General features: G+C 42.1%; 1 protein-coding gene across 2 annotated transcripts; it reads right to left on the bottom strand.

Annotated features, from left to right (window-relative positions):
• Nucleotides 1–787: 787 nt before the first annotated feature.
• On the bottom strand, nucleotides 788–15,130 carry dapk2a (death-associated protein kinase 2a). Of its 2 annotated transcripts, none has more exons than XM_032561687.1 (8): nucleotides 14,885–15,130; nucleotides 11,477–11,698; nucleotides 8,845–8,983; nucleotides 5,129–5,258; nucleotides 4,267–4,342; nucleotides 4,038–4,190; nucleotides 3,874–3,953; nucleotides 788–3,613 (listed from the first exon to the last, which is right to left on the bottom strand). In XM_032561687.1, the coding sequence occupies exons 1-8, from the start codon at nucleotides 14,944–14,946 to the stop codon at nucleotides 2,991–2,993; spliced, it is 1,485 nt and encodes a 494-aa protein (XP_032417578.1). In that variant the 5' UTR covers nucleotides 14,947–15,130; the 3' UTR covers nucleotides 788–2,990. The 2 variants fall into 2 exon arrangements, with proteins under 2 accessions (XP_032417578.1, XP_032417577.1); XM_032561686.1 differs by having other exon boundaries at nucleotides 789–3,647; nucleotides 3,908–3,953.
• Nucleotides 15,131–15,913: the final 783 nt, after the last annotated feature.

Below are 15,913 nucleotides of genomic sequence, written 5' to 3' on the forward strand. Positions count from 1 at the left end.
CCTCTAAAATTCTTCTTTCTTACGGTTTAACAAATAAAGTAAACCTTTCCAGATCACAGACTGCTGCATCCTAAGTGTACAAAGAAGCGTCACCGCAGATCCTTCTTCCAGGCAACAGCAGCAAAAACAGCGGAGCAGCCCGTTACTGCAGCGCCAAATCGGAAGCCAACTTCCGACACTAAAGCTCACTCACCGTGGGGTAAAAGGCCTCCTGCTCCTCCTCCTCCTCCTCCTCTTCCTCTTCGTCTTCTGTGTGTGAAGTTTACACAACAAACCGACTGAGCTTCATCTCACACTGGCAGCAGCAGCGGCAGCAGCAGCTCGGTCTCTGATAAGGTCTCCGCCTCTCCCGGAGCTTCCAACGCCTAGAGTCCGCTCACAGAGCCCCGCAGCCCCGCGGTCCGTCTGTCCTAGCCTCGATCCGTCTGCCTGTCTGTCTGCTTCCCACCTCTCATGGCAGACACGCTAATGTCCAATTAAATCTAAATATACAGATTCAAATGTATTTCATGCAACACCCCCAACTTTAAGAATGAATTTTAGATTTCCAGACAAATTCAATATAAAGATGAAAATGAGAACAAAACTTTCTAGAGTGATTTGGAAAGTTTTGGTTTTTTATGGAGGAAAACAGCTGGCTCAATACTTAGAAATATGTTGATAAATGCCAGTAAAATGCAAAATTTACTGTTTTATGTGGAATTAAATGGGCACCAAAGTTTGTTTAAAAATAGTTTAAACTGAAAAAAAACTTGAATCTGAAAATAGTTTTGAACTTTCTTTTTTTTTTTCTGTTTCATTTTCCCCACAGAATTATGTTCATGTCATAGAAAGGCATACAGAGTCATCTTCTTCAGTGGAAACATAAAAGTAAAAGTCATTAATTAAATTAACAAAAATGAATAAAATCAGATGATTATGTTTTAGTTGTGCCCCCTGTAAATGTTTACTGAACTGGTCTGGTCAACCATGTGGAAAACCTTCTGGGGTTGCCACTGTTTATGGCCCCAATTTAGCTCCATAGCTCTCCCTCAGTATTTATTTCTATTTCTCACGTTAGAAACTGAACAATAAAATATGATGTTATTCTGGCAGCAAACACTACTTATCTTCTATATATTTTTAAAAACTATAGTTTAATGCAGTAAACTTCCTATAAATTACTATGACAAATAATAATAATATTTTTTACATCATTTTCAAGTAATATATTGTTAATAATGAAATTTTGCCCTCTCAAAGACTAATAAACTTTTATTTTGAAAAGAACACCTCAGACTGGACTGGAAGATATTTTAAACATCCAAAAATAAAATACAAAAGCCAAGAACAATAAATAAAATGGAAATAAAAACCACACACAACCAAAACTATTTAATATTAGCCATCAGAATGAAAACTATTTAATTTGTCACCCGATTGGTTAATTACTGATTTCAACAGATTTAACTCTAACAGACTGAAGATCTTATTGGGAAGCAAAGGGTGAATTTACTCGGCTTTAAACCATCACATAACCGCCCAGCCTGCTGATCCCCACAGCATAATGCTGCCACCACCATGTGTTGCTTTTAGACTTTTATTTCTCGTAAGTCAGGAACTGTTTGACTTTGTTTTGGTCTGTCATCTAATCCTAATGAAAGATGTTGAAGTTTGTGGTTGAAATATGAATGAGGGGAGTGAAAACGTTAAGCCATCTGTGTTTCTGAAGCTCATTCAGAGCAGCACAATGCAACCCAAACGGGTCGAGTCCCGGCTGACGCAACGACGAGACGCTCCAGTGGTTATCAGGCCGGCCCAGACCCAGAGAAGCCCGGCCTCAGAAACATTTACGACCGTATCTCTGCAGCCCGTCTTGCTATTTTGGGGGTTTCATTTTCATTAAGGATCACTGGGTGAGGAAGAGCGCTTCAGCTGGTCGAAAACAATCATTTAGAGAAAAATCTGAGGATTATTGTCTCACAGTTATTATAGTTATTGACATCCATGTTTACTTTTATTTACAATCAATCAGGGGAAATTAATTACTCTTGTTAAACGTCTGATCCATACTCCAATCTGGAAGGTGGCGGTAATGCACCTATAAGTTGTTTGCCAACCGCCATAAAAATAGGAAAGAAGAAGAAGCTTCCGGACCCAATCGGTCCTCCAGAATAGAGGAACAACACGGCTCATTGAAGTGTGACTGGCAGCAGCGTTGCTAAGTTTAAACTCTGTTATTCTGCAGCTGTTTCAGTTAAAGTCACAACCTGCTTCTTCTGCAGTAGAGGACTTAGTCAGTATTATGGAGGTTTCAGCTGGCAGAGTGTTTATTAGCATTAGCTGACAGTCTGATTGTTAGCGTTAGCTGGCAGTGTTTGTTAGCGTTAACTGACAGTCTGATTGTTAGCATTAGCTGACGGAGTGTTTGTTAGCATTAGCATCATGGCTACATGCTCTTCGAATCTGACCTTAAGGAACCTCCAGCGTGTCTCCCTGTTCTTTAAAGGGGACAGAAGCTCCTGTTGACGTTTGAACATGTTTTCCCTGCAGTAACTGATGGAAACCACAAGTTCTCCTTCTGCTGAACACTTTAACTAGACCATAGCATTTCCTGCTGCATTCCTGGGAATGAGCCTAGCCAACAGTCTGCTATCCTGTTTGGATCTGTGGTTCTGATTCCCAGAGGTTCTGAGGAAGGCCCAGCGGGCCGCAGCCTCTTAGTGTGGTCATTAGTGAAAGTAGAGGCGAGGCAGGATCAGAAGTGATGGACCGGAGTGCTGCAGAGCAGCAAGAGCGTGATGATGTCACAACCTCAGCATGAGGCCGAAGTGCGTCACATCATCAGAGGTCCTACATGTTCCACTGAAGGTTCCACCCAAAATCAGACCCAACTTCACACAGTTCTGGATCCACTGAGTCCATTATACAATAAAAAATAATAAGGAAGAAAAAAAAGAAAGAAGGAAGGACTCTGGACCCAACCTCCTCCCAGACCCGGATCGGTGTTTTTAGCGCTGCTGCCCGGTCTCGGTGAGGTCCAGGTTGATTCCGGACAGCAGTTCTCCTCCACAGGAGCGGCTGAGCAGCTCCTTGAGAGCTTCGTTCACGTCGTTGTTGAAGACGGTGGTGAAGCTGCAGGAGGGGTAGCCTCCACCTCCTCCGTTTGCTGGGAGGGAGCCCACCGCCTCCTGCACCCACTTCAGCTCGTTGCTGAGCTCCAGCTGCAGGGCGTCGAAGTGGCCCTGCCTCTCCTGGAAGCGCTCGCTGACGGCGGCCAGGCCGCAGCTGAAGGTCTGCATGTCGTCCTGCAGGCTCCTCTTGGACGCCTCCACCTTCCGGAACTCGTAGCGGATCTGGGAGAGCTCGTGCCGCACGGCCTCGCTCTCCTCCTTGTACCAGGCCTCCTTTTCGTTGTATATGGAGACCAAGGCGTCGATGTCCTCCTGCAGGGAGTCGTGGGCCGCCGCCAGGCTGAAGAACGAGCCCTCCATCTGGTCGATGTCCTCCACCACCTGAGCAAAGCGCTCAAAGTTCACGTAGGTGTTGTTGGGCGGCATGCTGGAGTGGCACTTGATGGTGTATTCCCTCAGACGTTTGGTCTTCAGCTGGCGGCGTTCCCGTTTCTTTGGCTCTTGGGTTTTATTCTCTTCTTTGAGCTCGTTGGACTGGAAGATTCAAAAGGAGAGTTGGGAGAACAAAGGAAAACTTTAAGCCTTCACTCTGGTCTCCAAGGTTCTGGAAACTAGAATGATCTCATGAACAAGGATCTTGCATCCTAAACATGCTTTCCTGGATCGATAAACCTTGAATGGCCTGTACTAATATAGCGCTCTATCAAGTCAAAATGCCAGAAACTCTTCACATTACATTCATTCATTCACACATTCACACCCTGATGGTGCCAAGCTTCTGGATGACGGATTACCTTAATCCACGGGTGGTTGAGAGCATCCTGAATTGTTAACCTCTTCCTTGGAGACAAAGACAGAATAACAAGCTCCTCAGATCATGAGCGCCACCTTCCTGTGGGGAGTATATCGCACCTCATTCGTTACCGCTTGTCTTTCTCCAGCAGCTGGCTGATGAACTTCTTGGCCAGGTCGCTGGTGTGACCGAAGAACTCCTCATCGAACTCGTAGTTGACAGCGGAGATGTTCCCCAGCGTGTCCTGCTTGGTCTCCCCCAGGAATGGAGACGCCCCGCTCAGCCTGGAACGAAACAAACATCACTGCCCGGCTCACGGTTCTGGAGGCGGTTCTACTCAGGACGCTCCGGTTCACTTGCAGGATGTAGGTGATCACTCCGACGCTCCACATGTCCGCCTCCAGCCCCAGCGGCTCGTAGTTCACAATCTCTGGAGCTGAAACAGAAAACAAGATGGAAGTACAAACCAACTGGGTTATTAACCTCAGAAATCATTTGTCTAGATCAGAATCTTATAAACTTCACTCCTGGAGTTCATAAGTATTAATCCGTCAGAAACAAAGCCTTCATAAAGAGTAAATGTGTCAGCAGACCTGCCACAATAATACATTTTGCTGGACGATAAATTGCCCCACAACTTATTGCAATAAATGATAATATTGTTGTTTTGAGACCATTTTCAAGTAATCTGGTGATAATAATAATAATACATCTGATTCTCAAACATTAATCAACTTTAAATTTCAACACTGTAGAACTGGAAGACATTTAAATATGAAAAATAAATAATCAAAACAACAGAAACAACAAATGAATTATGAAGTCTCTGGAAACAAAACTGTCCTTCCAAAAAGGGCTGGCTGAGACCAGAGCACCAAACTGAAGACTTTCATCATCCAGTTTTTGGTAGAAAGACAAACGATAAATCAAATGGGGGTGCAAATGGAAATGATTGAGTTTGTTGTTGAGATTAATTGATTTATTGCTTATTGGAACAGGCTGAGGCGTTGGATTTAGTTCGAAAAGCAAAACTGCCAGCTGAAACATAGCATAACAGCTGAAGTTTCCTCAAGACTAATATTAACAGTCAACTGTTGAAAACTTGGCCAAACATTGAAAAAGCCTGAAGGAAATATCAACAGATAATCTGTAGAAACATGAAGTGAGTCTGAAGTCTGATGGACCGATCCGATCGGACCGATCCGATCGGACCGGGACTCACCTACGAACTCCGGCGTTCCCAAGATGTTCTTGAACTCGACCCCGGCTTCGATGGTGTGGGCGAGGCCGAAGTCAATGAGCTTGATCCTGGGCAGCGCCACGTTCTTATCCAGCAGCATTATGTTTTCTGGCTGCAGACAGCGGGATTATTCCAGATTACAGCGGAGTGGAAGGTTTTCACACAGCGATCCAGAGAACAAACAAAACGGAGAAACAAGAAAGAAACGTAACATTGAGCTGACCAAACGATTATCCATCCGTTCATCCATCCGTTCATCCATCTGTTCATCCATCCGTTCATCCATCCGTTCATCCATCCATCCATCTATTCATCCATCTGTTCATCCATTCATCCATCCGTTCATCCATCCGTTCATCCATCCATTCCATCCATCCATTCATCCATCCGTTCATCCATCCGTTCATCCATCCATTCATCCATCCATCCATTCATCCATCCGTTCATCCATCCGTTCATCCATCTGTTCATCCATCCGTTCATCCATCCATCCATCCATCCATCCGTTCATCCATCCATCCATCCGTTCATCCATCCATCCATCCATCCATCCATCCATCCATCCATCCGTTCATCCATCAGTTCATCCATCCATCCATTCATCCATCCGTTCATCCGTCCATCCATCCGTCCATCCATCCATTCATCCATCCGTTCATCCATCCATCAATCCGTTCATCCATCCATCCGTTCATCCATCCATCCATCCGTTCATCTGTCCATCCATCCGTTCATCCGTCCATCCATCCGTTCATCCATCCATCCATCCATCCATCCACCCATCCATCTATCCCTTCATCCATCCATTCATCCATCCGTTCATCCATCCATCCGTTCATCCATCCATCCATCCGTTCATCCATCCGTTCATCCATCGGTTCATCCATCCATCCATCCATCCATCCATCCATCCATCCATCCATCTATCCGTTCATCCATCCATCCGTTCATGCATCCATCCATCGATCTATCCGTTCATCCATCCGTTCATCCATCCATCCATCCATCCATCCATCCGTTCATCCATCTGTTCATCCATCCGTTCATCCATCCATTCATCCATCCATCCGTTCATCGATCCGTTCATCCATCCATCCGTTCATCCATCCATCCATTCATCCATGTGTTCATCCATCCATCCATCGGTTCATCCATCCATCCATCCGTTCATCCATCTGTTCATCCATCCGTTCATCCATCCATCCATCCATCTATCCGTTCATCCATCCGTTCATCCATCTGTTCATCCATCCATCCGTTCATCCATCCGTTCATCCATCTGTTCATCCATCCATTCGTTCATCCATCCATCCGTTCATCCATCCATCCATTCATCCATCCGTTCATCCATCCATCCATCCCTTCATCCATCCATCCATCCGTTCATCCATCCATCCATCCGTTCATCCATCCATCCATCCATCCATCCATCCATCTATCCGTTCATCCATCCATCCATCCGTTCATCCATCCATCCATCCATCCATCCGTTCATCCATCCGTTCATCCATCCGTTCATCCATCCCTTCATCCATCCATCCATCCGTTCATCCATCCATCCATCCGTTCATCCATCCATCCATCCATCCATCCATCTATCCGTTCATCCATCCATCCATCCGTTCATCCATCCATCCATCCATCCATCCGTTCATCCATCCATCCATCTATCCGTTCATCCATCCATCCATCCGTTCATCCATCCATCCATTCATCCATCCGTTCATCCATCCATCCATCCGTTCATCCATCCATCCGTTCATCCATCCATCCATACATCCATCCGTTCATCCATCCATCCATCCATTCATCCATCCGTTCATCCATCCATCCATCCATCCGTTAATCCATCCATCCATTCATCCATCCGTTCATCCATCCATCCATCCGTTCATCCATCCATCCGTTCATCCATCCATCCATACATCCATCCGTTCATCCATCCATCCATCCGTTCATCCATCCGTTCATCCATCCATCCATCCATCCGTTCATCCATCCATCCATCCGTTCATCCATCCATCCATCTATCCGTTCATCTATCCGTTCATCCATCCATCCATCCATCCGTTCATCCATCCGTTCATCCATCCATCCGTTCATCCATCCATCCATCTATCCATCCATTTATCCATCCGTTCATCTATCCATCCATCCATCCATCCATCCGTTCATCCATCCATCCATTCATCCATCCATCCATCCATCCGTTCATCCATCCATCCATTCATCCATCCATCCGTTCATCCATCCATCCATTCATCCATCCATCCGTTCATCCATCCGTTCATCCATCCATTCATCCATCCGTTCATCCATCCATCCATCAGTTCATCTATCCGTTCATCCATCCATCTATCCGTTCATCCATCCATTCATCCATCCATCCATCCGTTCATCCATCCATCCGTTCATCCATCCATCCATCCATCTATCCGTTCATCCATCCGTTCATCCATCCATCCATCCATCCGTTCATCCATCCGTTCATCCATCCATCCATCCGTTCATCCATCCATCCATCCATCCATCCATCCATCCATCTATCCATCCGTTCATCCATCCATCCATCTATCCGTTCATCCATCCGTTCATCCATCCGTTCATCCATCCGTTCATCCATCCATCCATCCATCCATCCGTTCATCCATCCATCCATCCATCCATCCATCCGTTCATCCATCCATCCTCATCCATCCATCCATCCATCCATCCATCTATCCGTTCATCCATCCATCCATCCGTTCATCCGTTCATCCATCCATCCATCCATCCATCCATCATCCGTTCATCCATCCATCCATCCATCCATCCGTTCATCCATCCATCCATCCATCCATCCATCCGTTCATCCATCCATCCATCCATCTATCCGTTCATCCATCCATCCATCCGTTCATCCATCCATCCATCCATCCATCCATCCATCCGTTCCATCCATCCATCCATCCATCCATCCATCTATCCGTTCATCCATCCGTTCATCCATCCATCCATCTATCCGTTCATCCATCCGTTCATCCATCCATCCATCCATCCATCCATCCGTTCATCCATCCATCCATCCAACCATCTATCCGTTCATCCATCCGTTCATCCATCCATCCATCCAACCATCTATCCGTTCATCCATCCATCCATCCATCCATCCATCCGTTCATCCATCCATCCATCCATCCATCCATCCGTTCATCCATCCATCCATCCATCCGTTCATCCATCCATCCATCCATCCATCCATCCATCCGTTCATCCATCCATCCATCCATCCATCCAACCATCTATCCGTTCATCCATCCGTTCATCTATCCATCCATCCATAGTTTTGTTCTTCCTGAATCTGTTCATTTATTTATTTCTCCTCACTGGTTTCAAGAAAATCAAAGAAGAGATTTTTTTTACTATAAGATGAAAGATTAATCTTTTTTTAGATAAATCATTTGAGTCATGAAGTTAGTTTTAAGTTTAGACTCATTTCTTTGATAACGTCACATGTTTTCTTCATAAAAGCTGTGAACCAAAACATTAGAACAGAATAATCTTTGTTTGTCCTTCAGTGGGAAACTAATGATGAACGTTCAGTTACAGAAAAGAGGCTTGATTCTCTGCTGTGACACGAGTTCAGCTCCGGAGGTCACTGTGTGACCTCTTCAGGGGACCACACCTCCCGGGTCGGGTCCGGTCGGGCTGGGACCAACCTTCAGGTCAAAGTGGCCGATCTTCCTGGTGTGGAGGTAGTTCACTCCTTCCAGGATCTGCTGGATGAACTGAGTGGCCTCCTCCTCTGTCAGAGACTCCTTCTGGGCCAGGAAGTCAAAGAGCTCACCGCCAGAGACCCTGGAACCAGAACCAGAACACGGCTTCAGCTGGACCGGAACCAGAACCAGAACACGGCTTCAACTGGACCGGAACCAGAACACGGCTTCAACTGGACCGGAGCCAGAACCAGAACACGGCTTCAACTGGACCGGGACCAGAACCAGAACACGGCTTCAGCTGGACCGGAACCGGAACCAGGACCTTTCTTCTAATCATATAAATTGTTCTGACAAGCAGCAGGTTTTCTGCAGCTAAATTCTGCCCCCTAGTGGCGCTCTGTTGCATTTCGGTGAAATAAAAAACCAATTCCCGTTTGGACTCCATATCTCTCTCTGACTTCCTTTCAATGTAAACGAGCTGGCACAAGATCATCATGCAGGATTCAATGAAAACAGGAGGATTATGTTGAATACTTCCTTCATTGCATGTCCACAGAAAGAAATTAGGGCTGGAATGATTAATCGGTTATTGAAATACTAGTTTAGTAATCTTTTAATTGTTAATTGGAGTATAAAGACTCTAAAAAGACAATTTACTTAAAGAACAACATAGTCAGAGCATTAATACACCCAAAACTGTACAAAAGTATTTACATTTTACTATATAGTTAAATGTAAACAGGTTCTACCCAAAACTCCTCAAGTGGAATAGTTCTGGATTGACCTGCTATATATATACATATATATATACACACTGCCTGGCCAAAAAAAAAGTCGCCACCAAAAAATGGTCACACTCTCTAATATTTTGTTGGACCGCCTTTAGCTTTGATTACAGCCCGCATTCGCTGTGGCATTGTTTCAATAAGCTTCTGCAGTGTCACAAGATTTATTTCCATCCAGTGTTGCATTAATCTTTCACCAAGATCTTGTATTGATGATGGGAGAGTCTGACCACTGCGCAAAGCCTTCTCCAGCACATCCCAAAGATTCTCAATGGGGTTAAGGTCTGGACTCTGTGGTGGCCAATCCATGTGTGAAAAAGATGTCTCATGCTCCCTGAACCACTCTTTCACAATGTGAGCCCCATGAATCCTGGCATTGTCATCTTGGAATATGCCCGTTCCATTTGGGAAGACAAAATCCATTGATGGAATAACCTGGTCATTCAGTATATTCAGGTAGTCAGCTGACCTCATTCTTTGGGCACACAATGTTGCTGAACCTAGACCTGACCAACTGCAGCAACCCCAGATCATAGCACTGCCCCCACAGGCTTGTACAGTAGGCACTAGGCATGATGGGTGCATCACTTCACCTGCCTCTCTTCTTACCCTGATGCGCCCATCACTCTGGAACAGGGTAAATCTGGACTCATCAGACCACATGACCCTCTTCCATTCCTCCAGAGTCCAATCTTTATGCTCTTTAGCAAACTGAAGCCTTTTTTTCTGGTTAGCCTTACTGATTAGAGGTTTTCTTACGGCTACACAGCTGTTCAATCCCAACCCCTTGAGTTCCCTTCGCATTGTGCGTGTGGAAATGCTTTTGCGTTCACAATTAAACATACTCCTGAGTTCTGCTGTTGTTTTTCTTCCATTTGATTTGACCAAACGTTTAAGTAATCGCCGATCACGATCATTCAGGATTTTTTTCCGACCACATTTCTTCCTGGAAGACGATGGTTCCCCACCATCCTTCCAGTTTTTAATGATGCGTTGGACAGTTCTTAACCCAATTCTAGTAGTTTCTGCAATCTCCTTAGATGTTTTCTCTGCTTGATGCATGCCAATGATTTGACCCTTCTTAAACAGACTAACGTCTTTTCCACGACCACAGGATGTGTCTTTTGCCATGGTTGTTTAAGAAATGAGGAGTTACTCATTGCATCAGCTGGGGTTAAATAACTTGTTGCCAGCTGAAAGATAATCGCCTATGCAGTACTTATCCAATAGGAGGCTTGTACCTATTTGCTTAGTTAAATCTAGGTGGCGACTTTTTTTTTGGCCAGGCAGTGTATTATACAGTATATATATATATATATATATATATATATATATATATATATATATATATATATATATATATATATATATATAGTCTATATAATAAGGGGCTTATTATATAGACAGTAAGCACCTTTTTCCACATGCTGATGTTAGAAGTTTTTTTTAGCTTCACATGATGATGCATTCACCAGAGGAACGCTGTTATTAAGATGTTGATTTTCTTATTTAATCAAGGTACTTAGTTATTTGTTTATTTTTATCTTTTTATGTATTTCGAATGTTGTGTGAAATAAGTTGAAGTGGTAAAATAAAAATTCTGCCAATTTTCTATCTGGTTAATCAATTAATTGACAAAATAGTCAACTAATCATTCAAATAATAAATTAATCATCAGAACAACCGATTAATCATTAGAATAATCGCCAGAATAAATTATTACTAAAATAATCTGCAGTCGTAGCCCTTAAATAAATCCTGACCAAAGTTCAGAAATATGCACGTTTTCGTCTAAGACGCATGCGGTTCCCCCAGCAGCCACACGGTGGCGTTGTGCTGCCACTCACAGCTCCAGGATGAGCACCACGTCCGTGCGGTTCTCGTAGACGTCATGCAGAGTGACGATGTTGGGATGCTGGACCTGCTGCAGGATGGTCACCTCCCGCTGGATGTCCTCCCGCCGGACTCCCCGGGAGCTCGCCAGGCTCTGCCGCTTCTTGATGAACTTGGCGGCGTAGTCCAGACCCGAGCTTCTCTCTCTGCATTGCTTCACGATGGCAAACTGGCCGCTGAAACACAGACACCAAGTGAGGGCTGAGGTAGACTCAGGGCAGCAGGATCAGGTCAGATGCAGTTCGGATCCGACATCAGGAAAGATCGCAGTGCGGTGAGCAGAATAAACCTGAACGTTTGAAAACGCCTTACCGACACAAGAATGATGCAAACCAGAACACCCAACAACAGAAATCGTAAAAAGGCGGCAAGTAGCAAAAACAACTGTAAAAATGAAGTGCTGTAAATTTGTGAGGTCCTCCAGACCAGTAGGGGGCGCTGACCACTAAACCGCATGGGTTCAGCCAGCGGTTGAAACGATTAATCTGAAATAATCGTCAACTAATTTAGTAATCGATTAATTGTTAACTGGAGTATGGAGACAAGTCATTTACTGGGAAAACAACACACTTAGAGCAACATAAAAATAAATATAAACACATTTTACATTTAATATAAATGCGTTCCAAAACCAAAATCTTTCCAAAAAAAGTAGTGGATGGCAACAGGTGTTTTTTTTCTTTCTTGAACACAATTCTGACTTGATTGTTTGATATAGGGTCAGTTTCTAGTAAAAACATAGACAAAAAATAACTCTTACAACTTCTAGATAAAATGAAAGTAAATTAATTAATCTGATAGTTAAAAGTGATGAAAAAATTATTTTACAAAACTTCCCATCGTCACATCGGGCATTTAAGAAACAAAAGACGTCTCCACCTCACCGCTGGCGTGTTTTTAATTAATTTAAATTAATGGAAGGGTCTAAAGGTTAACAAAGTAATCTAAACAAATCCAAATATTAAAATTAATTACAGATGCATCCTTTGTTACAAATGATCAAACGTTCACTAAAGGAATGTTGTTAGTAGTTACTCAGCAGTAAAATGTTTGTCACTAATATAAATTTGATTATTTGTTATTTTGCAGTTTCTTAAGCATTTTTAATATTGTATAAAATACATTTAGGTTGTTAAATAAAAAATCTGCATAAAGTGCCCATTTTTTCTGATTATTCATCAGAATAATCGATAAAATAATCAATTATTAAAATAATCGCTGCTCTCAGTAGAAAGTTGGAGGAAGAAAGAAAAAGGCGTCATTCTTAATTTCTTTTTTAAATTCAAGGACTTTTACAATATTTTAGAACAGCAGCATATTATCGTAGGTAATATTACTGACTCCAGACTCCCCCTAGTGGCCTGGAGGATTTCTCTTTTGTGGAGCAGATTGGAGGTTTCATACCTGCTGTTCTCTTTGCTATTTGTGGCATTTTGTCTTTTATTTCTATTTCCTGTAGGTGTAGCATTTTTTATTAGTTTTTTCTTTCTGTTGCTTTTGCATCATTTCACGGTTTGCTGCCCATTTCCCCCTCTTGGCCGCCATGTTTGAAGAGTGGAGCTGAATAATAATAATCTGGAAACTCTGATTGAATTGATCTGGTCTGCTTCAACTTATTGAAAAGTTTCACCAGGATCAGATTTGATTTGTTGATGCAAAAGTATTCATACCCCTTGAACTTCTTTTCTTTTTTACATCACAGCGGAAAGAGGTTGAACCAAAACACCAACTTCCACCTGAACCGGCAAAGATTCACTCTGGGAGAGTTTTCATTCCTGAAACATTTGACTGTTTGGGAGGAAATTACGCAGAAATAAGTGCAGCGATGGCCTGAAGGGGGCGCTGCATGCAGGAGAAACAGCTCAAACTGTTTAAGGCAACAACTTTCTCACTTTTTACTCTTTACTAAAGAAAAAACTGCAGCTAAAAAAAAAACTCCATATAGTTAAAAATGCAGCTGATATTTTGACTCATCGCTCCACCTGATGTTCTGCTCTGCTGGAGCTTTTCTGATGATAATCTCTGCTGTCTCACTTCTATTTTTAGTGCTGCACACATTCTGCAGAAAGACGCATCTGGACGGCATCAACCTGATACATATGGGCAAAAACACAAAAATACACAGAAAACACACAGAAAACACGCAGAAAACATGCAGAAAACTTAAAACATGGCACTACTGTTTAACCCAGCTCTAAGGCCGCTTCCTCTGCTGACCAGTTTGTAACCAAACACCGAGACGTGCCGCCGCTCAGGCAGAAAACTGCTGCTAAAGATAGAGGAGGCCTTTAAAAAGCAGTATAATCAGACGAGCAGCTGCTCCTGTCTCTGAAGAGAGCCGCGGTTCACCTGAAAACTCAAACTTTGGTGACATTAGATAATGATTCAGAGATTATCATTTGGTTCAGGTCAGACCGGCAGTCGTTCCAACTTTACATTATGTAAATTTAACTCAATTTTTCCCAGAAAATGTAAATAAATTCATTTTATTGTTGCTGCTTCATACTTTACACACAGCCTCCTTTGTAAAACTGTAAATATTTATATTCAATAAATTTGAATATTTGTTCAAATAAGCTTTGTTTGTCTAATGAAAGGCATCTTTTGAAAATAATAACCTTTAACAGGTAGTAAACGCACATTTCTGTTTTATTTTTTTTATGTAATATTCTAAATTTACAATAATTTTTCATTAACTGTAAGTGGAAAATCACCATTAGCAGAAATAATGACTGGAAAACATCAGTCTTTGTGTTTTATTTAGTTACTGAAATGAATTAACTTTTCAATCATATTCTAGTCTCTGCATGTAATTAAAGAAAATGAGAATTTCATCATGACAAGAATTAATTTTTATATATTTGTTGCTATTATCTTAGAAGTGAAAATGATGGGTTATTTTAAAAAAAGTGTAAATAATTTCTTTGCAGTTGATTTCAGACTTTTAATACATTTAGAAAGTCCTGAATATCCATGAAAGTCTGAATGTTTTCATAGCAAACAAGAAAAACGTTATAAACAGATGAAAAAGAAAAGTTTGGAGGAAATTTGCATATTTCCAAAAAGAACATAAAACCACTCAAGGAATCTGGACTTTTTTAAAAGGATCCCTCAGATGTTTCTGCACCCTGAATTCCTAAAGGTCTTGGAGTAAACATGATATCCTCCAAATAGGAACAGATTAAATGTTGGGTGAAAACATGGGAATGCTACAAGAAGAAATCCTTCTGTTTGTCCCACAGACAAATATTAAACCTGTGACTGTCATGTTGGTTACATTTATAATCATCTATTTTAATCAAATAAGCATTAATTATCAGTTATTTCTTCATGCAGACAACTGTTGAATATTGCATGAATACCTGCCCAGTTCTTCTCCAATCTCATAGAAATCCTCCACATCCTGCTGCTTGAATAACTCCATGGCTGCAGTTGTAAGCAACACGTTTCACTCTTTATCCACAAATCATTCTGGAAATAAGCTGAAAACTAAAATCACAAGTTGAACCAGTCAGCTGGATTATTAGAAGCAAACCTTTTCTTTATAAAATAAAACTACTTCACGTGTTCATCGTGGTCCAGAATGTCCCCCTGATCTGTCTGCTTTGCTCCCAACAAGAAGACTGAAGTCGCCTCCGAACTCCGTACAAGACTCCTTACTGAAAGCTGCCAATTTAATGCGGCGCTGCTCTGCAACAGTGAACGTCTGCTAGCAAGAATAAAAGTTAAATATCTGTAAAAAGAAAGACTTCAGAGCTGTAACTTTCTAGCCGAATTAATTAACAACCGAGCAATATTCAGAAGATTACGTCATGAAAAAATATCCCACACTGACGTTTGTAGAAATTGAAGTAAAATTTAATTTGCATTACTTTGATTGAGGTTTGGCGGCTCTTTCGGTACGCGTTCAGTTCTCGCATTCACTTAAACGAAAAGCAAGCTAATTGGTGGAAAATCTTTCTGGATAATTCTACAAGAAAATAAAAAAAGTAAGAAAACTATTATATGAATTTATACATTTATTGTGTTTAAAGTTCCTACATCGTTTTCATGTCAACATTCTTTTCCAGGCTGAAATTTTCAGGATCATTTTATGAATTTATTTTAAGACATTTCGACAATGGTCAGGCTTGACATAGAGAAAAAACAGAGACTGTTGAATGCATGTTATACACTTTGTTATTGCCAGGTTGGGTATCAACATGACTAAATTAGGTGCTTTAACGTTGTTATATTGTTTTAGCGTTAGCTTCTGCTAGTATTTAGTGTAGAGCTTTAGCATTAACTTCCAATAAATGATTTGTTGATTGTCAGGTCTAAAATACCTATTAGAGACAATTTAACAAACACAAGAAAGACAAGAGAGTTAGATTCTTTTATACTCGCGAGGA

Source organism: Xiphophorus hellerii, chromosome 4 (assembly GCF_003331165.1).
Source record: "Xiphophorus hellerii strain 12219 chromosome 4, Xiphophorus_hellerii-4.1, whole genome shotgun sequence".
Classification (NCBI taxonomy): domain Eukaryota; kingdom Metazoa; phylum Chordata; class Actinopteri; order Cyprinodontiformes; family Poeciliidae; genus Xiphophorus; species Xiphophorus hellerii.